The sequence below is a fragment of the Muntiacus reevesi genome, chromosome 19, assembly GCF_963930625.1.
Source record: "Muntiacus reevesi chromosome 19, mMunRee1.1, whole genome shotgun sequence".
NCBI classification, from domain to species: domain Eukaryota; kingdom Metazoa; phylum Chordata; class Mammalia; order Artiodactyla; family Cervidae; genus Muntiacus; species Muntiacus reevesi.
In genome coordinates, this window is record NC_089267.1 from 8,619,332 (window position 1) to 8,639,801 (window position 20,470).

General features: G+C 39.0%; 1 protein-coding gene across 1 annotated transcript in view; it reads left to right on the forward strand.

Annotated features, from left to right (window-relative positions):
- COL19A1 (collagen type XIX alpha 1 chain) overlaps positions 1 to 20,470 on the forward strand; it is a 401,244-nt gene that overhangs the window by 317,000 nt on the left and 63,774 nt on the right. The window contains exons 19-28 of the mRNA XM_065911832.1: positions 4,458 to 4,520; positions 9,364 to 9,399; positions 10,430 to 10,465; positions 10,555 to 10,608; positions 11,445 to 11,498; positions 17,001 to 17,054; positions 17,712 to 17,801; positions 18,561 to 18,605; positions 18,711 to 18,788; positions 20,351 to 20,386. Coding sequence (XP_065767904.1) covers positions 4,458 to 4,520; positions 9,364 to 9,399; positions 10,430 to 10,465; positions 10,555 to 10,608; positions 11,445 to 11,498; positions 17,001 to 17,054; positions 17,712 to 17,801; positions 18,561 to 18,605; positions 18,711 to 18,788; positions 20,351 to 20,386 — 546 coding nt within the window. The remainder of the gene's footprint in view (positions 1 to 4,457; positions 4,521 to 9,363; positions 9,400 to 10,429; positions 10,466 to 10,554; positions 10,609 to 11,444; positions 11,499 to 17,000; positions 17,055 to 17,711; positions 17,802 to 18,560; positions 18,606 to 18,710; positions 18,789 to 20,350; positions 20,387 to 20,470) is intronic.

The window sequence follows — 20,470 nt, forward strand, 5'->3', positions numbered from 1 at the left end:
ACAAAGCAGCTGGCTCCCGTTTTGCTCTGTTCATTAGGAAACACATGTTCCTTAGGAATTCTGAAGACCTCAATGTTGAGAAATTTGATTCTGTAAAACAGGTGTATCTCTAACCCTAAGGACACTTTCTATGGCTCAAAATCTTTTCTAATTGCTTCAGAATCTTAAGTGGAATTAGAAAAAGCCAGTGGCATGACTGTTCCTTCTTCCCACCCAAAGAAATGCCCAGGGGAGTCTACAGAGAACTGGATACAGTACCTGATATAAATGCCCATGTGAAATGATTTGTAGGAATTTTAATTAACAGGAGAAAGACTGTCCCAGTAAAAAAAAAATGCATAGGATGACTTCTAAAACGTAAGACCACCTTTGCTAGAAGAGCAGAATCACTTCTGCCTGTGCACACTCCGTACCTGGGCTGAGTCTATACTCCCATTCTTGGTGATGCTGTTCAGAGGTCACTGTAGTGAGAATTTGAGGCCCCTTCAAGCTGCTCCCTCAGACCTTTGCTTGCACCCTGGTGGACCCCAGTGGTTCTGAACCTCGGCTGCACACTGGAGTCCCCTGAGGGCTTTTGGAAATTACCAGTCTCGGGCCCCATCTCCAGGACTCTGATGTGGGGCAGAACTAATGTCTCTGGTTGATCTGGAGTGGGGTTCATGCTGCTGTTATTTAAGAGAGTTTCAGATGATTCTACCCGGCAGCCGGGGTTGAAAACCGTTGAATGATGGAAGGAACCTGGGCTCTGGGGTCAAAAGTTGATTGTGCCATTAACAGCTATGTCTCCTCAGAAAAGACACTCCAATCCTCTGGTCTTCAATTTACTCGTTTGTGAAATGGGCAAAATATATCTACACAGAGTTGATGGCAGGATTTAATTTAAATGAGATGAGATGACCTTACCCAAAGCACAATGCCTGACATATATTAAGCCCTCACTAATGCTTTGTTCCTCACTGTTCATCCATTCTAAACTTTCTTTCTTCTCATGGAATATCATTTATGTCTTTTTGGTATTCACAGTTATCATACTTAATATCCGGTCTTGATGATCTTTGCTTCTCCCACCATAATTTTGATGGAGAAGAGATTCAACTTATGTTGTAGAATGTAAGATTGAGCCAGAAGTACAATTTCAACATATGCATAACTTTTGCTGTATCATACTCCACTTCTCAATCCACGGCTGGCAGAATAGAATCACAAAGCCAGCCTACCATTTGGAACCCAAAGTGGTAAAGAACCTGTCTGCCAATGCAGGAGACATAAAAGACAGGGGTTCCATCCCTGGGTCGGGAAGAGCCCCTGGACAAGGGCATGGCAACCCACTCCAGTATTCTTCCCTGAAGAATCCTGTGGACAGAGGAACCTGGCAGGCTACAGTCCATAGGGTTACACAGAGTCGGACACAACTGAAGTGACTTAGCATGCACACACACTTCTAGTAAAACACCACAGTCAATACAAACAGCAATAGAATTGACACACAAATCACTCCTAGGTTAGAAGCCTCGTTCTGATTCAAGATACAGGAAGAAAAAGCAACAAATACTACCAGCTTTTAATGGTAAATAGTGATAGAGACCCAGGCATCCATGCAAACCACCTGCCCGGACTGAAATGATGACCCCTACTCTGTAGCTTCCTGACAAAGCCAGGATGCAGTGATGGGATGATGATGTACCTGCAAGTCGGTCGGGGAGAGCTGCTCCTTTGTACAGACAGCAGAATCAGGAGGTGGAATATGTAAGGACCCCTGAGAAATTAGTGGTGTCTTTTAGAGCAATTGTCAGAGGGAAAAGATGGAGTCTCAACACCACCAGACCTTTCAGATAGCATCCAGAGTGTCAATTTAAATGACTGCCATTCCAGAAGTTAAGTAAATCCATCACTGATCTTTCAACTCATAATTACAGTCATAAATTACTGAACATCCATTTTAAATATGAAGAACAACTCCATATGTGTTTAAGATTCAGGTGGGAAATGCTTTTGTTTATAGAGTTTTGTATTGAGGAGCTGGTCTCTAAGACTTCCTCCAAGCCCAGCCACACCTCCATACCAAACCGAGGTGGACCAAAGCCTCTGCCTGTTCCTTCCTCTGCATTTCAGTAGAGACCTGTATACGTTGTTTTAAATACTTAGCAGCTGTGAACATAGTTACTCTTCCTTCAGGCATATTCCTCTCCCCTTACCTTTTGGTATCAAGCAGATGTGACTTTTATAGTAACTCCTAGATCCTTTCCTTGATTTCTACATTTACTTTATGCAGCTGACTTGAATTACTAGGCTTATTTTTTCCCCAGTGCACTGAGGCTTTTAACATCTATCAGATGGGTGATAGGAAGGCCAACACTCTATACAGTCTAACACTTGCACAAGACCAATTTTTCAGTCTGTCAAACCAACAGCAATCAGTCCCTTAATGTCTCCACCAATTTCTTCTTCTTCTCATTGTGGATAGAACTTACTATCTGTAGGAAAATGGATTCTCCTACAATATGGTAAGTGTAAAACTGATGTTACATTGTATGTTTAGATGGTACACTATAAGGGAAAATACTTGTATTAATAAATGAAGATTAAATTTACAAAATATATTCCACAAATCTGGAAGCCTCCTTAAAAAAAAAATGACATTGTCTATCCATTACGAATGACTGACTCCCTCTTCCTCTAAGCTAAATCACAAGATAACTGATTAGGATAGAGATATAAAAGTAAACCAGTGTCTTTAGGGCTGCCTGTTTGAGGCTTCAAAAGAAACAGATAAACATATCCACACAAGGGGACATGTGTAGAGATGTTCGTTGCAACCCTGTTTATAAGACAACAGAATGCCCATTTGTGCTCAGCCTCTCAGTTGTGCCGACTCTTTTGCAACCCCGTGAACTGAAGCCCACCAGGCTCCTCTGTCAATGGGATTTTCCAGGCAAGAACACTGGAGCGGGTTGCCATTCTCCAGGGGATCTTCCCGACCCAGGAATCAAACCCATGCCTCTTACATCTCCTGCATTGGCAGGTGTATTCTTTACCACTGAGCCCCATGGAAAGCCCAAATACCCATGAGTGGGGCTTAGATGACCCCTGATCCATTAGCACACTATAATACTATCCAAAGGTTCAGTAAATAAACTAGATCTCTATGTAGCAAAAGAGAATGGATATTAAAAACCACATTGAGTTGGGGGGGAAGTCACAGAATGTCATATACAAGATTAACCAGTGGCTTTTATAAAATTTGTTTTAAATATCCAAAATAGCATACTCTTTATGGTTCCACATATGCAGTAAAAGTACAAAAATGTAGACTGAAAATGTAAGTACTAAATTCATAACAGTGACTCTCTCTGGCACAGAAATAGAGAGGGAATATGAAATTTCCTCTTTGACTTTAAGGTTTTTTTTTCTTCCATCTTGGGTGGGTGCCTTGTCCATGGAGATTTGACATATTCAACTTTATCTTTTTTGTATTTTTTTCTGAAATAAAAAAGATACAAGGGGCAGAAAAGCTATATGCTTGGAAATGCAATGATGAACACTGTTTTGCAAAAATGCTCTTGGGGTTGGAAGACAACCCAGCATTATATACATTCTAGTTGTTGCTAGTCACTCAGTTGTGTCCAACTCTGCAACCCCATGGTTGCAGCCTGCCAGGCTCCTCTGTCCGTGGGACTTCCATGCAAGAATACTGGAGTCGGTTGCCATTTCCTTCTCCCAGAAATCTTCCTGATCGAGGGCTCAAACCCACGTCTCCTGCGTTGGCAAGAGCCACCGGGAAAGCCCTAAATACGTTCTCATGGCTGCACTTAACAATTGTGTGGCATTCAGGGTTATTGGTTAATAGTAAATGGAAGCACAACGCTGAGACATCTCTATCATTTAATTAGCGGTACATTTCCTTGCCACAAATATTATTTCTAAAATTTTATTTTCTCAAAATATTCTTTACGTGTCCCATCAAGAAGGCCTTCTTTGCAAGCGAACAGTGGTGAGTGAGTGCTGGAAACAGTGGAGAGATGTCTTTTTCTTCTTATATCTTCCCCTACTTGAAAAAAGAAAGAAATATCTGAAATAAAATTAATTTGGATTACTGTGTCAGTTAAACAACATGATGTCTTTAAGGCCACAAATTTTTTTTCTTTGGGTGCAGCAGAGCATAATTATAATTATTTTCTCTAAATATTCTTTGCTTGAAAAATAATTGACTTTTGTCTCACATTAATTTTAAAGATCATAATGAATAGTGGATTTCTAAAAGACCTAAAGGCATTGTGGAGTGCTGATAAACACGTTATTATGCAAGTAACCTACTGGATTCAGAGCTCCCCACTGCCTCTTGGGGGTTAATAGATAAATTCCATTGTTAGAAGGGTACAAGTTGTGCTGCCACCCTGAAGGTCACAACAGGACCCACCTAACCTCATGCAAAAACTGTCTTCTGCTTTTCTTGAAAGGGTGAGACTGGACCGCCAGGATTTCCAGGATCTATTGGCCCTAAAGGTGAAAAGGGAGAATCTGTAAGTATTTTAGCTTTGAGAGTAGAGGGAGAATACTCAAAAGATAGAATTAAGATATTTTTCTTAATCAGCCCCAATTCCTTGTGCGTTGGTTGTCCCTGGCATAAGGAACAATAGATCAGATATTTGGTCATGTTCTCTAAATGAGGTACTAAGTTTTTACATGTATTACCTCACTTCGTTCATTAAAAAAAAAAAATCCCCATCCTTCAGATGAGGAAACCGAGGCACAGAAAGGTTAAGTAACTTCCCTAAGGTCCCTAAGCTAGGAAGTACTAAAACCATGAATCACTCCTAGGCAGGCTGATTCCAGAACCCAGGGTTTAAAAATCACTAAGCTGTCCTGCTATAACTAAAGATAATAGCTAAAATGAATAATAAAATCAGCATATCAAAAGGGCTAATTTATAAAAAAAAAATACAGACGTTTATCTTTGCTCAAACAATTCCTCTCAGTGTAGTCTCTGAAGTTATTCTAGGTTTTTATAAGTCAAAATGACTTCTTAAATATTACTGAGGCCAGATTCTTCCAAAGTTTAGTTCTTTTGGTGGAAAAAAGTACCTTCAGTATCATTTATATTCAAATGGGACTACCTAAAGAGATGACATGAATCCTAATTACAAAAATATATATTTTTTAATTCTACTTAAAAAAAAACCAAAACCCCCCAGCAGCCCGCAAGAATCAGCAAGAATGACTTAACAAATGTTTCATCTTTGTTAAAAAAACAAATATAACACTTAAAAAAAATTAAGTTTTACCTCTTCCCTTACTGGGATGAACAGAGATTATTGGTTGGCCAGAGATAAAAATGAAGAGGTCACTAAAATGCCTTCATGCCTGCCAAACGGGAACAGTATGAAGAGTATTTAATATCACAAAGTCAAATTCTCCTTGTGCTTCAGCTTTAAAAATAAAACATCTTTGGCGATGATAGTCATTGTTCTGACAGCTTTAGAGTTCATGCTGTCTCCCTTGTGCTCCGAAGTTCTCCTCCTTCAGGGGTCACTCTTGCCTTTGGTTTTCTGTCCAAACCAGTAACAGTCCCATGGAACTGGGGTTCCATGCCTGAGACTTCCAAGACTTTCTAGGAAATCTCCTCTCTCCCACCAATCAGCCCGGGGTCTGCCGTGCCTTCCATCTGCCAGCTGACTCCTATAACTCCACACTTCCGGGCATCTCTCCTCACCTTTTATCTGCCCCTTGCCCCCAGCCTGTCTCCCCTCCACATTGGAGCACTGACATCTTCTCTTAATTTCCACATGCTGCGTGGCAAACCAGGACCTAAGATTTACTAAAATTCTACTGGAATAGCCGGGACTTGTAGAGCAGAAAGAGAAGTTTGAGTGGATTAGAGCAGTGCCTCTCAGACTAAATGTGAACTTGAATTGCTGGAGATCCTTTTGAAATGCTAATCCTAGTTCAGCAGGTCTGGGTAGCGGTTTATTACCAAACTCAAGTTCAGTTCAGCTGCTCACTGCGCATAAGCCAACAGGTGCAGAGGCAGGTGTCAGCAGGAAAGGTGCTGTAATCAGAAAAGCTCGCAACCTGGGGAGAAGGTGGACTCATGTCCTGAGACCAACTCCCAAGATTCTTTTCAGCCAGGACAGTTTTTAAAGGGAAAAGAGCGGGGAGAGGGGCGGGGCGGCAAGAACCTCAGTGAAGCATTGAGGCAAGAGGTTGGAATCTGAATCTTTTTTCCTTTGAGTGCAGACTGGCTGACTGTCTCTTCAAATGTGATCTTGATGCATGATCTTCTGCAGGATTACCAAGGGGGCCATTGAGGGAGAGAGCTAGTCATTTTTTAATGGTTTAAGTCTTCATTCTTTTTTATCTGGGGAGAAATTAATAGCTTAGGCAAGGTATGGCGTGCATTCAGGACAGCATAAGTCAGGAGTTAGTTCCAACTGCTTGGTGATCTCATTTTTATATTTAGGTTCTCTTAAGTTTCAGAGGGGAACAGAAATGGGGAAGCAGGAAAGGGGCAAAAGAGCCGCTTTCAGACTGAGCAGGTGTATTTCTCAACGCACTCAGGCTGTGCTCCTGGCTGTGGATGCTGGGCCGTGCTATGAGTAGCAGGAACTGGGGGATTTCACAGTTCATGAAAGTTTCCCTTTAGCTCTCTGTCCTGTTAAAGGCCCACCACTAAGACTGCCTTCTCCCCGTCTACCTTACCCTCCCAGCTCTCCTCCTTGTCAGTTCCCTCTTAAGCTGTGAATTATCCCACCTTCCTTGTATTAATACATCTTTGCCTGCCTTTCTCCCAGCTTCCCACAGGAAAAAACACAAATGTCACATCAGTAGTAAAGCCGTCTAGCTCTCTGTGGTCTCAGCCTTTCTATTCTGGAACAGGATCTGAACTTAACAAGATAACCAGAAGGTCCAAACAGAAGAATAATCTCCATCCAAATCTGAACTCTGAGCCTGAGTGGTACTTTAAATGGCAGTTTGTCCCCTGTTACAGGACATTTACTACATGATTAGGTTAGATATCAGAGTGAAAATGTCATCTAGTTGAATCCCAGGATTTTATAAATAAGGAAAAAGAGTCTACAAAATGTAAATGACTTGCCCCAGATAGTAGCCACCGGAATTAAAATATCAGTTCTCTAGACAACCAGGCTCCTGGTTTTGCTTTTTCTCCCCCACCTAGAAGTTACTTTAGTCACTGTGGCTTGGCAGAGGTTCTAAATAATCAGTGACATAAGTAATGTAATATAATCAGAAACGAGCAGTTTCAAAAGCAATGCAGCCCATTGCTCACATCTCATTAACTTCATCTCCTATCTTAAAAATTGAATTGATTTTTAGAATTAAGACTGAAGTGCAAGAATATAAATAGAACTCTCTATGTATCTAATATATAGAAACTATTCAATAAGAGATTTAATCATGTTGGATAGATATGAGCCATATTAGTCAGAGTAGGTAGGTTATGCTAAATAACAAATTAACCCTAAAATTTCTGTGGTTTCACCCCAAGAAGAGCTTCCTCTTGCTCATACTGCCCAGCCAATGTGGCTGGTGGGAAGTGGCTGTCCTGCTCCACACGACCCTCAGTAACCAGGCAGCAGGCTGGTAAGCACCAGGGAGCTATGCCCTCTGATAGGCACAAACTTCTCAGCCGCCACTGCCGGGACAGAGGACTGGAGCGTGGTGAATGGTCTCCGCTCGCCTCAGCCTTCAAGTGCCCCGCAGCCCTGCCGCACACATTTCACAGTCAGAACCAGCAGCTTGCCCCACGTAACTGCAGGGAGGTTGGAGACTTGGGGGAGAAGACAGGGCCCCCGGAAGTCCCCGGGTCATGAGGTATGAAGTTTTTTCAGTAACCACTCACCGCCCTGTGGTGATCTGAAGGTCAAATCTTTACCAGGACCTTTGACAGCAGCACTGTGGTCTTCAGCATAGTGGTTCTCAGCCTTTCCCTTGACTTTCAGGTGCAAAATAAAATGTTTCAAAATGTATGGTTTCCGTCTTATGATCCATTCACTCAATTCACATAATAAAGCAATTAAATTATAAATACAATCAAACAGACTGAGTAAGCAAGGTCTGATATTGAAGCCAGGCTGCCTGGGTTTAGATCCTCAATGACTTCTTACTGGCTTTATGACCTTGGGGAAATGAATTCACTTTCCTGTGCCTCAGTTCCCCCTCTGTAAATGAATGTACTAATAGTAACTATCCTGTTGACCCAAGAGGTTAATTGTATTAATGTATATAACGTGATTAGAACAGGGTTAATACATTGTAAGAATTCAATAAATGTCAGCAATTATTGTTTTATCTGTAAAACTTTAAATTCCCTAGTTTAATAAATTTCATTGGACAGTAGAAGTGTACCCCAGAGATGCTATGATAATCAAGGTGAATTATATGTCTCCATTCACAGATTTTGTAGGCAAGATAAACAAGGGAACAGGGAACATACAGTGGGTGAATGCTGCTTTAGGAAAAACATTAGTAACTTAGGGTTACTCAGAACCTTTCTGAATCTCTTCTCATTCTGGTCGTGGGACAGTATCTCCCTCACAGCGGGGTAGTAAAGGTTAAATGACACCACAATGTGTACCTTCAAGAACAGAAGCTAATACAGGGAAGCCTCCCCATCTGTGTGTGTGTGTTGAGGAAGGGTTGTGTTGTTAGTAACACAGTGACCATGGGGAAAGTGTTGCATAATAAGACGCATTCCTTCAAAGCTTTGACTCCCACCAAAACCCTCAAGCCTAGACCCAACAACAAGAACTAGTATCAGTTCCACAGACTTGTACTGTTATTCACCCAATAATTAACCCCTTCATGTCATTTTCATTAAAAGGAAAGTGAAAATTAGTATGTATTTTTACAGTAATGACTTTGTAATTTTAAACACTAATTTAGAACTCTGGCTATATTTTTTAAGCACCAACTTAAGTAACTGGAAGAATTCAAATGAATGTCCTTCCACTTATCACTCTAGCATCTTCACATTCAGTCTACCTCTGTTTGTGTGTGTGTGTGTGTGTGTGTGTGTGTGTGTGTGTGTGTGAGACCATCTTCTCTTTGAACCACACCAGAGGAAGCTTTGGCCTTGGACCACATTCTAATTTGTTAAGCACTCAGGATTCTCAAAATAATATTAAGATGATTAAGTTACTGTTCATTTGGGAATATTAAAGGGCTTTCTAATTCAGGTGCATATTGTTCTTCTAAGCTGCACAGGCAGACAGTGTGACATTCTGGGTCATGACATGTTTGCAGCGGAGGTCTGAGTTTGACCTGCAGGATTTGTTCATATCCAGGTTTGGAGAGATTATTTTTTAAAGTGTTTATAGTTGATTCTTTTTCTATGCATTTTCTTAGGGGGAACCCTTTACAAAAGGTGAAAAGGGAGATAAAGTAAGTAGATGTTTTATCACTATCTCGAGTTTTCTATTTCATTGATTTCTTCCTCTCTGATTTCTATCATGTTTACTTTAGAGCCTAATAGATTTGATAAGATAAGCTCCCTGAGCATTCTTCTTTTTCCTCTGTGAATTTTGACTCTTTTATTTTGATAAGTATGAAATTTTAAACCTTGTTAAGTTTTATCATGTGATAATACTTCAACATGTAATTCAGATAGTGTTTATTTTCTGTAACACATTACTGTTTGTGATTGGACATGAATATAATGAAAGGTATTCACCAAGGATATTTAAAGTACAAAATTATTGTGTAAGATACAATTTTTCCAAAATTTTTGTTAATGCTATAAATTGGATTTACCAAACAGGATGGTTTTATCAAAAGGTTCAATGATAGGTCCACTTTGGTGATCCAATGGTTAAGACTCCAAGCTTCCAGTCCAGGGAGTGCAGGTTTGATCTCTACTCTGGGAAATAAGATCCTGTGGAACAGCCAAAAGAGAAAGGTTCAGTGATTAAGTCATGGAAATAATTTAGTTAAAGTGAACTCTTTGTGGCCAACTTTGTACTTTTGTATAACCTTAATTTTTTGCTTGTTTGTTTCATTAAATACATACGCCTGATAGTAGAACCTCCATGACATATCAACTAAAATTCTTTCTTTTTCACCCTTATCTGAAGTTTTATTTCTCTGAACTGTAGGATTAGCTGGTGACAAATCATAACAATGTCAGTTGAGTAGAGGACACAGTGACTGCTAATGCACCATGATGATTACAGTGTCAAAAGTGAGATTGGGGGAAAACTGCTACAGAGAAGAAAGAAAAATAAGAAATTATTGTTTATTAGCAATTATTATTTTAAATCGTGTTTTAGGATGAACCCTTCTTGACTTCCTCATGTCTCCGTAATTTCCTCTTTTATCTCATGTCAGCTAATGAAAGTGTAAATAAATTGTAGCATTAGAGACCCTGCCCTCCATCTGAATTTAAACACATGGATGGTGATTATTTCATTTACAGGGAGAACCTGGAATAACAGGATCACAAGGAATAAAGGTAATTCCCTGACAGCCTTCTCTTGCATCTCCAACATATTAAGACTGTGAAAATTAAAGTAACCATTTCTTTCCCACCCATATGTTTAGGGCGAGCCTGGAGATCCTGGTCCACCTGGTGTAACTGGAAGCCCAGGACTAAAGGTACATAAGAAATAACTCAGGGACATGTGGAAGTTGTTTTGAAGGTATAGCCATTTCTGTATAAAACAAGGAGCTTTGACGTACCACTCATTTTCATCACAAATGCCAGGGACTTTATCATATTTTCATAGCGATTCCCCCACAGACGCACTCCTGTACTGGCCCCTGTGTTGGTATACTCCCGTACCATTACACGCATGGTACCTCTGTCTTTTGGGTCACAATAGGATCTTCAAGTACTTTTCAGACCGTATTCACAAGAGCATCCCTGAAAGCTTTAAGAGTAAAAAATACGAGTCACATCTATGACCCTGTTTCCTTAAAGAGAACAGGATTTAATTTCCTAAGCCCAAATTCTGCAGCCCACAGGCGCTGGAGTTTCCCACACGGGATTCTATAGGACTGTCCCAAAGGAGGCCCCCTGCTAGGAGGCAGGAGGATTGGTGTAATGTGCCCCCACCCGTGTGTACGGCGAGTCACCCAGACCTCATCTACTCGTGAGAACATGCGCGTGTGCTCATTGCTAAGCCGTGTCCGGCTCTTTGAGACCCCATGGGCTGTAGCCCACCAGGCTCCTCTGTCCATGGATTTTCCAGGCAAGAATACTGGAAAGGATTGCCATTTCCTCCTCCAGAGGAATCTTCCCAACCCAAGCATCAAACCCGCATGAGAACAGACTCATTTAAGTGACAATGTCTTGAAACTGTAAGCCCAAAGCACGTTTCAGTGAAGCCTGGATACTTTTCTATAGATACAGGTCACACCACGTTTTATGTATATTCAGGTACAGACTCTATTTTTAGCACAATTAAAGTATATATCTCCTTCTATTTTAGGGTCAGCAAGGACCTGCAGGCTCTGTGGGACCCAGAGGACCACCAGGAGATATTGTATGTATAGTAGATGCATGTGTCATTTTAGAGAATGTCAGCATCTGTTCATGCAGATGAGTTATACTGCATTTTCCAAGAGCAGGGGTCATCTCTACCACTGAAACTGATCACACCTATTGTCAGAGGCTGTTGAGAAGGCTCATATCTCCATTTAGTTATGTGAGATCCTTTTGAATATTATTAACCTAACAAATCAGTCTTTAAAACCCAGGTTAACATTTCCACTCTACATCATTATACATGGCTTTTGATTAAATTCTCCATTCAAGAAAGACATTTCCTAAGCTTCTATTGTTGTGTTCTTGCAGAAGTCTCCAAAAAGGGGCAAATCTTTTGGCTGAAAATACTTCTATAATGCAATTGGAAAAAGGTCCTCAGGTGCATTATAGCCTAGCTTTACTGGACTCACAGTTCCCTCTCTCTCTCTCTGTCTCACACACACACACACATATATATCTTCACACCCCTTAAATGCACTGTTTTTCTCTTTTTACTGGATTATACTTGATTTACAGTATTAATTTCAGGTGTACATCATAATAATTCAGTATTTTTATAGATTATACACCATTTAAAGTGACTGCAAAATAATGGCTAAATTCCCTGTGTTGTACAATATACCCTTCTTGCTTGTTTATTCTACACACAATAGTCTGTATTTCTTAATCCCTTTTGTCTATCTCCCCCTTCCCTTTCTCCCACTGGTAACTAGTTGTTCTCTATATGTGTGAGTCTGTTACGTATGGTTATAGTCATTCATTTTATTTTTTATATTTTATTTTTATATTCCACATATTATTTTTATGTGGAATTATTTTTATTTTATTATTTTATTCCACATTTTATTTTTATATTCCACATAGTGATAACATGCAATATTTGTCTTTGACATTTCATAAAGCACAATACTGTCTAGGTCCATCAACACTATTGCAGATGGCAAAATTTCTTTCATTTCTATGATCAAGTAGCATTCCACTATATATATATATATATATATGATATCTTCTTATCCACTTATCTGTTGATGGACACTTAGGTTTCTCCCATATCTTGGCAATTGTAAATAATGCTCCTAGGAACACTGAGGTGCATGTATCTTTTTGAATTACTGTTTTCATTTCCTTTGAATATATAACCAAGAGTGGGGTTGCTGAGTCATTAGGTGATTCTCTTTTAGATTTTGAGGAACCTCTATCATGATTTCTCCAGTGGCTGTACCAATTTTCATTCCTACCAGCATTGTGTTCATGTTCCCTTTTTGCAACATCCTTTCAAACATTTGTTATTTGCGGAATTTTTGATGATAGCAATTCTGATGGGTGTGAAGCGATACCTTACTGTGGTTTTTATATGCATTTCTCTAGATGATTAGCAGTATGGAGCATCTTTTCATGTGCCTGTTAGCCATCTGTATGTCTTTTTGGAAAAATGTCTATTCTGGTCTTCAGCTCATTTTTTAAGCAGGTTGTTTTTCTTAATATTGAGTTGTAACCTCTTATCAGCCATATCATTTGCAGATATTCTCTTCCATTCAGTAGGCTGTCTTTTCATTATGTTCATAGTTTCTTTTGCCATGCAAAAACTTTTAAGTTTAATTAGGCCCTGTTTGTTTATTTTTGCTTTTGTTTCCTTTGCCTTAGGAGACAGATTCAAATATATTACTAAAATTTATGTCAAAGAGTGTTCTGCCTAATTTTTCTTTTAGGAGTTCTATGGTTTCAGGTCTTATCTTTGAGGCTTTAATTAAGCTTGAGTTTATTTTTGTATATAGTTTGAGAAAATGTTCTAACTTATTCTTTTATATGTAGCTGTTCAGTTTTCCCACTTATTGAAAATACTGTCTTTTCTTTACTGTATATTCTTGCCTCCTTTGTCATAAATTAAGTGACCATTATTTGATTTATTTCCGAGCTATTCATTCTGTCATATTAAGCTATGTGTCTGTTTTTGTGCCAGTACCATACTGTTTTGATTACTGTATCTTTGTAGTATAGTCTGAAGTCAGAGAGTATGATATTTCCAGCTTTGTTTTTCTTTCTCAAGATTGCTTTGGCATTAGGGATCTTTTGTGCTTCCATATTAATTTTAGGATTATTTATCCTAGTTCTTTGAAAAATATCTTGGTTACTTTGATAGGGATTGCACTAAATCAGTAGATTGCTTTGGGTTGTATGGATGTTTTAACTGTATTAATTCTCCCAATCCATGAACGCAGAGTATTTTTCCATTTCTTTATATCTTATTTGGTTTTCTTCATCAGTGTTTTATAGTTTTTAGAGTATAGTTTTTTCACCTCATTGGTAAAGTTTTTTCCTAGATATTTTATTCTTTTTCATTCAGTTTTAAATGGAATTGTTTTCTTGCTTTCTCTTTTGGATGGTTTATTATTAATATATAGACAAGCAACAGATTTCTGTATATTAACCTCAGCATTAAATTCATTTATTCTATTCTAATAGTTCTTTTGGTGGAGACTTCAGGGTTTTCTATATATAATATATCATCCACAAATAGTTACAGTTTTAGTTATTTCTTTCCAATTTGGATGCCCTTACAATGAAGAAAAGATTGCCATTGTTCAGTCACCCAGTCATGTTTGACTCTTTGTGACCCCACAGATTGCAGCACACCAGGCCTCTCTCTTCCTCACCATTTCCCAAAGTTTACCCAAGTTCATGTCCATTGCATCAGTGATGCCATTCAGCCATCTCATCCTCTGATGCTTTCTTTTCCTTCTGTCCTCAGTCTTTCCCAGCATCAGGGAATTTTCCAATGAGTCAGCTGTTTGCATCAGATGACCAAAATACTGGAGTTTCAGCTTCAGCATCAGTCCTTCTAATGAGTTTTCAGGGTTGATTTCCCTTTAGATTGACTGGTTGGTCTTCTTGTTGTCCAGTGGACTCTCAGGAGTCTACACCAGCACCACAGTTCGAAGGTGTCAATTCTTCAGCACTCCACCTTCTTGTAAAACCAGAAACTACAAAACTGTTAGAGGCAATCAAGCAGAACACTGATGTAAATCACAACAATTTGGATGCCTTTTATTTCTTTTCCTTTTCTGAGTCCTATGGCTAGGACTTCCAATACTATGTTAAATAGAAGTGATGAGAGTGGGTGTACATGTTTTCTTCCTGATTTTAGAAGAAAAGTTTTCAAGCTTTTCACCACTGAATATGATGTTAGCTTTGAGTTTGTTATAAATGGTGTTTATAATATTGAGATATGTTCCCTCTATACCAACTTGGATGAGCCTTTATCATGAGTGGATGTACGCTTTTTCTGCACCTTTTGAGATTATCATGATTTTTATCATTTCTTTTGTAAATGTGGTATATTACATTGATTGCTTCATGGATATTGAAACATCCTTGGATTCCTGGAATAAATCCCATTTGATCGTGCTATGTGATTACTTTTATATATTATTGAATTCAGTTTGCCACTAATATCTTGTTGAGGATTTTCACATCTGTATTCATCAGAGGTATTGTTGGTTATTTAGTCCCTAGGTCATATCTAACTCTTTTGAGACCCCACAGACTGTAACTTAACAGGCTCCTCTGTCCTTGGAATTTCCCAGACAAGAGTACTGGTGTGCATTGTCATCTCCTTCTCCAGGGGATCTTCCCAATTCAAGGACCAAGCTTGTGTCTTATGCTTGACAAGCAGATTCTCTACTACTGAGCCACCACGGAAGTCCTTCATCAGTGGTATTGGACTGTAGCTTTCTTTTTTGGTGTGGTTTTGGTATCAGAGTAGCAGTGGCCTCATAGAATGAATTTGGGAGTGTTTCTTCCCCTTTAGTTGTTAGTAATCTTGAAGGATAGGCATTAGCTCTTCATTATATGTTTGGTAGAAATCACCTGTGAAGCTGTCCAGTTCCAGTTATTTACTTTCTGTAATTTTATAATTATTATTATAAACTCAGTTTCACCACAGTGACCAGCCTGTTCAGATTGTCTATTACTTCCTGATTCAGTATTGGGAGATTTTATGTTTCCACAAATTAGTCTACTTCTTCTAGGTTGTCCAATTTGTTGGCATATAACAGTAGTGTTCTTTTATTATTTTTTTGTATCTTCATGGTAATGGTTGTTATTTCTCATCTTTCATTTCTTATTTTGTTTATGTGTGTCCTCTCACTTTTTCTTGATGAACTCTCATGAAAAGTTTACCACTTTTGTTTATCTTTTCAAAAAATGTAGATGTTTGTTCTGTTGATCTTTTCTATTGTTTGGTGGCTTTTGATCTTTATTTCATTTATTTCCTCTCTGATCTTTGTTATTTCCTTCTGCACACTTTTGATTTTGCTTGTTCTTCTTTTTGTAATTCCTTCAGTTGGTAGGTTCGGTTTTTTTATCTGATATTTTTTTCTTGTTTCTCAAGTTAGCTTGTGTCACTACAAACTTTCCTCTTAGAACTGCTTTTGCTCTACCCCATAGATTTGGGAAAGCAGTGCTTCCATTTTTATTTGTCTTGATGTGTTTTCTGATTTTCTTTTGATTTCTTCATTTTCATACTGGTTTTTTAGTAGCATGTTGTTTAGTCTCCTTATTTTTGTGTTTATCCCATTTTTATTCCTGTAATTGATTTCTAATTTCATACCATTTTGGTTAGAAACAATGCTTGATACAATTTCTACTCTCTTATATTTATTAGGACTTGTGTTGTGGCCTAGCATGTGATTTAGCCTAGAGAACATTCCTTTTCTATCCTTTCCCTAATGTCAGCCTTGTGTCCCTTGGACAAGTTCCCTGGCCTTCTGACATCTTGGGAGTCAAAACCTCTCCATCAGTCCTCACTTGAGCAAAACAAGGAAGATGCTTCTTGGACACTGACCTGTGTCTGACAATTTGATTATGCTCCATGAAACTGTTAGAATCTCTCCTTTTACCATCATTTTGGCAGCAACCCCTTGACATCTTGCTCTATTATCAGTGTTCCCAGACTGAGCCTCCAGGGCTTCGTCCCTCAGCGCATTTGGTCATTCGGTACTTTGAACATTCAGTTCACGGAGCAAAACATTTTTGTTGTGCCCCAAGCCATTTGGTGAACCATTGCAGGTGAGCCTAATGGAGAGATCTTACAAAAAAGAACAGAATGCTGGTGGCACAGGCAGAACCACAGGATATATAAGAAATGAGGTTACATGACAGGGACTAGGCTAATAAGAGAACAAAATAAAAAGATGAAATGCCTCTGCCGCCAAGTTGAAGTAGAAGTATATTTTCTGTTTATCCCATTTGGGGCAGTAATATGGATGGGTATTTGGTTAAGTTCTCCCTTATTTAGATTTTTTTCCATTATATCCAGGTTTCCTCACTTGAAACAATAAGCCACATACTTTCATTAATGTTTTTCTCTCTCCAAGAGACCGAAATCAGTACATTCCCATATGTTAAAATTTAGTTCTCCTGACAAAGACTCAGAGATAGAAATGTTTTTACAGTAAGAAATGTTCTAATTGCTCTTGCCCTTTAATTCTGAATTTTCTAGGGGTTACCCGGAGAACACGGTATCCCAGGCAAGCAAGGCATTAAAGGAGAAAAGGTATAGCTTCTGTTTCACTCCCTTTGTATGTTAAGTAGCTGAGGAAGAGTATGAGACAGGATCATAAGGGGTTTGAGGAGTGAACATGGACGGGACCTGGCAGCTGGGGCTGCACAGGGGATAGATGTTCACAGGGACTGTGCAGGAATGGTTTCTCTGGAGTTGTTCACTGTACACAATGCGACAGAATGAACTGCTGTGGAGATGAACATCTCAGAACTTGAAAAGTCTGCTTTATGCTCAGCTATAGGTATAGACAGCACAGGTATAGACCTAAGAAGTCTCAATCTCGTGACACATTTCTTGATGTCTACAAGAAAATAGTTTATTAATATTGAACCATTACTTGAGAATAACTTAAAGAAAATGTAAAAATTATTTGAAGAATAGATTTTCCCCTCTGTGCATCTGTCTACTCACTTACATACATTTCAGGAGACCATAGTCTTATTCTAACATAGCTCTCCACAAGATCCAGGTGCACTTAGGAGAACAGTGTCTGTGTGGATTGGGTACTGAGTGTACATTGTGGAATGAGTGAATGAGCAAATGCAGTGTGACTGACTTGATGACAATTTAAAATATGGAAGCTGTTGCTGCCACACCACCCACCGTGAACCTGAGCTGTGAAGTGAGACTCTTACCTTGTTTCCTCAGGGAGACCCAGGTGGGATTACAGGTCCTCCTGGCCTTCCAGGTCCAAAAGGTGAGGTTGGTCCTCCAGGAAAAAGCCTGCCAGGGGAACCAGTAAGTAGCAACCCTTTTACTAATATTTCCTTTGAAAGCTGATTAATCACTGTTTGTGTACTCCCTGTTTCTGATCACAAGTATAGGAATAAGTTTAGGTCTGCAGAAAAAAAGAAGCATTCATCTTATTCTTTAAATCAGAGTTCTAATCCTTTTGGAAATGTGGTACAAACAAAGGTCTCTCTTCTGAAGACAATGCACATACACGCACCATTTTACATACAATTTTGGAAGATTTATAGCCCCACCCCACCCCCCGAATCTTCTTTAGGGATCTAAGAAGCCTAGTAAGGTATGCTAGTTTTAAAACATGAACCTTCCCTGGACAATCTTAAAACAAACAAACTGCTTGAAATTTCCGTTCTAGAGGCTCTGCATATATGGCCATAGGCAGTCATCAGTTAAAAAAAAAAGTCCTTGTGGCCAGGGCTAATCCCAGGACATAGAAAGCTGCTAACCCATATGCCTATTTCATATGCCTTTTTTCCCTCATCCCCTTTGACCTTTTATATAATAATAATAAAGAGTTCTCAATATCAGATGCCTCATTTTAAAGATGAAAACATCTTATATTTTAAAGTAACTATACAAGATTTATAACCTAGTAAAATTTATATTCCCTTTCCTTATTCTTTTACAGAAAAAGTTTTATGCAAAAAAGATAAAGAGCAATGAAATATTTTTGAGTTATAACTCCTAAGATGTAAGTAAACTTTTTAGAAAAATAAAATATATTCACCTCATTTTCTTATTTTTTAGGGAATAGATGGAAATCCTGGGGCACCTGGTCCACGAGGCCCAAAGGTAAAATATCAAAGATAATTTTTAAAGAATTAATAATTTGCAAAATGTTCCTCAAAAATTTATGTCCCTCGAGCCTTTCACTAATAGAAGCATCTCATTGCACAGGGGGAACGAGGACTGCCAGGTGTCCAAGGCTCACCAGGTGATATAGGCCCCCCAGGGATAGGAATTCCTGGCCGAACTGTAAGTGAAATTCAATCAAGTTCGTGAAACCCGGTTGACCTGTTATTGTGAAATAAGATCCTGTGACATATCTGAATAATAGAAAAGAGTGAAATGGTCAGAAGAGGAAATACAAAAAATGCTAGTCAGAGGGCATGAATTAATGGGCCTTGTAGTTACATCCTAACACAGAAGGTAGCCACTGTTTATTGACTTACAGATGCTAATCACACATAACTGATTTTTGAATTAGAAAACGTGGACTTAACCCTTTATTCCTCTATTCTATATATTAAAAAGTACAAACTCATGTTTACAAGATTATGAGAATGCCCCAATATTAGGTTATTCTATATTACTGTTTTCAATTAGAGTAAAATGAAAACTTAATTTTAATGGAGTGCATATAAATGAGACATCGAAAATCTCTATGTGTTATCTTAGAGAAGAGATCATAGAAATTGTTTGTGATAGTTAAGACAGATAATAGCCAGTTTTTGACAGGTTTTTGCTATAAGCATAATAGTGACCATTGTATGTATGCTTGTGGACTAAATAGCAGTAAGAAATAAAATTTTATATTTACTATGAAAACACATAAAAGATTTTTACACAAGAAAAGTGAGATAGATAGTTATTCTGATGACATTAATTTGGAAATTGGCCTTGAAATAAAATTATCCTGAGAGGTAAAAGAAGATGTAAATAGTGAATGGTTGCACTGTGTTTGACTGCTGTTTGATTTTCCAGGGCAAGAAGGTAAAGACCACTGGAGATGGGAGATTAAACAAAGTAAAAAAGTAGTTTAGAAAATTATTAGGGGAGTGAAGGAGGTTGAAGCAAAAAATAATAATAAACCAACAAACCAAAAATAACTTAAGCACACATAATAAATAGCAAGGAAGCAAAAAAGTAGCTTTGACAATATGAATATTTATTTCAAAGTAAGAAGAGAGAAGGCAGCAAGCAGGTAGTGAATTCAGGTACTGGGACCCCAGCTCGTTGCTCACCCAGGTAGTCAGTCACTTCTTCCACCAGAGGTCCATAGTCATGCAGTAGGGAAGGATCTGTCATCATTAGGTTCACCGATAATCTTCAAACATGTTTTAGTTACTGCAGATTCCAGCTTTCTAACATAGGAAAGAATAGTTGATTGAAGTTTTATTTCCTACTCCTATCACTGAAAACTGGTTCTGGCAATTTCTTCAGGGAAAGGACTCACAGTAAAAAGCAGGAAGGAAGGAAACCTGAGCTGGTTACCCTATGGGCGGTCAGTGTCTGACAGATAGAACTCGGATGTGATGTTTATGCAGTCATGGATGTGCAGGAACCATGGCAGGGCCAAGACGAATGTCCCGGGCATCCAGGCACGGTCACGGTGGTACCTCCAGCGCTGCATTTGGTTAGGGGTCTACCTGCCACCCAGAACTCTTAGCCAGCTTTGCAGAGAGTTTTCAGTGTGCGCGTGGTGGCGAGCCCTGCTGCTCCACTAAGTACAGGACAGTATTTGATCCTTTATCCCTTGTGGATAATTTATGGACATTCCCAGCAGAATTATGATCACTGAATCTCCTTCTACTTAGGGCTCCCAAGGACCAGCTGGAGAGCCAGGGATTCAGGTAAGCTACTTAACCAAGCTATTTGGCATAGCAAATCCACTTTGCTGACCTGGGGGCAAATTACTAAAGTTCTGTCCTTGTAAG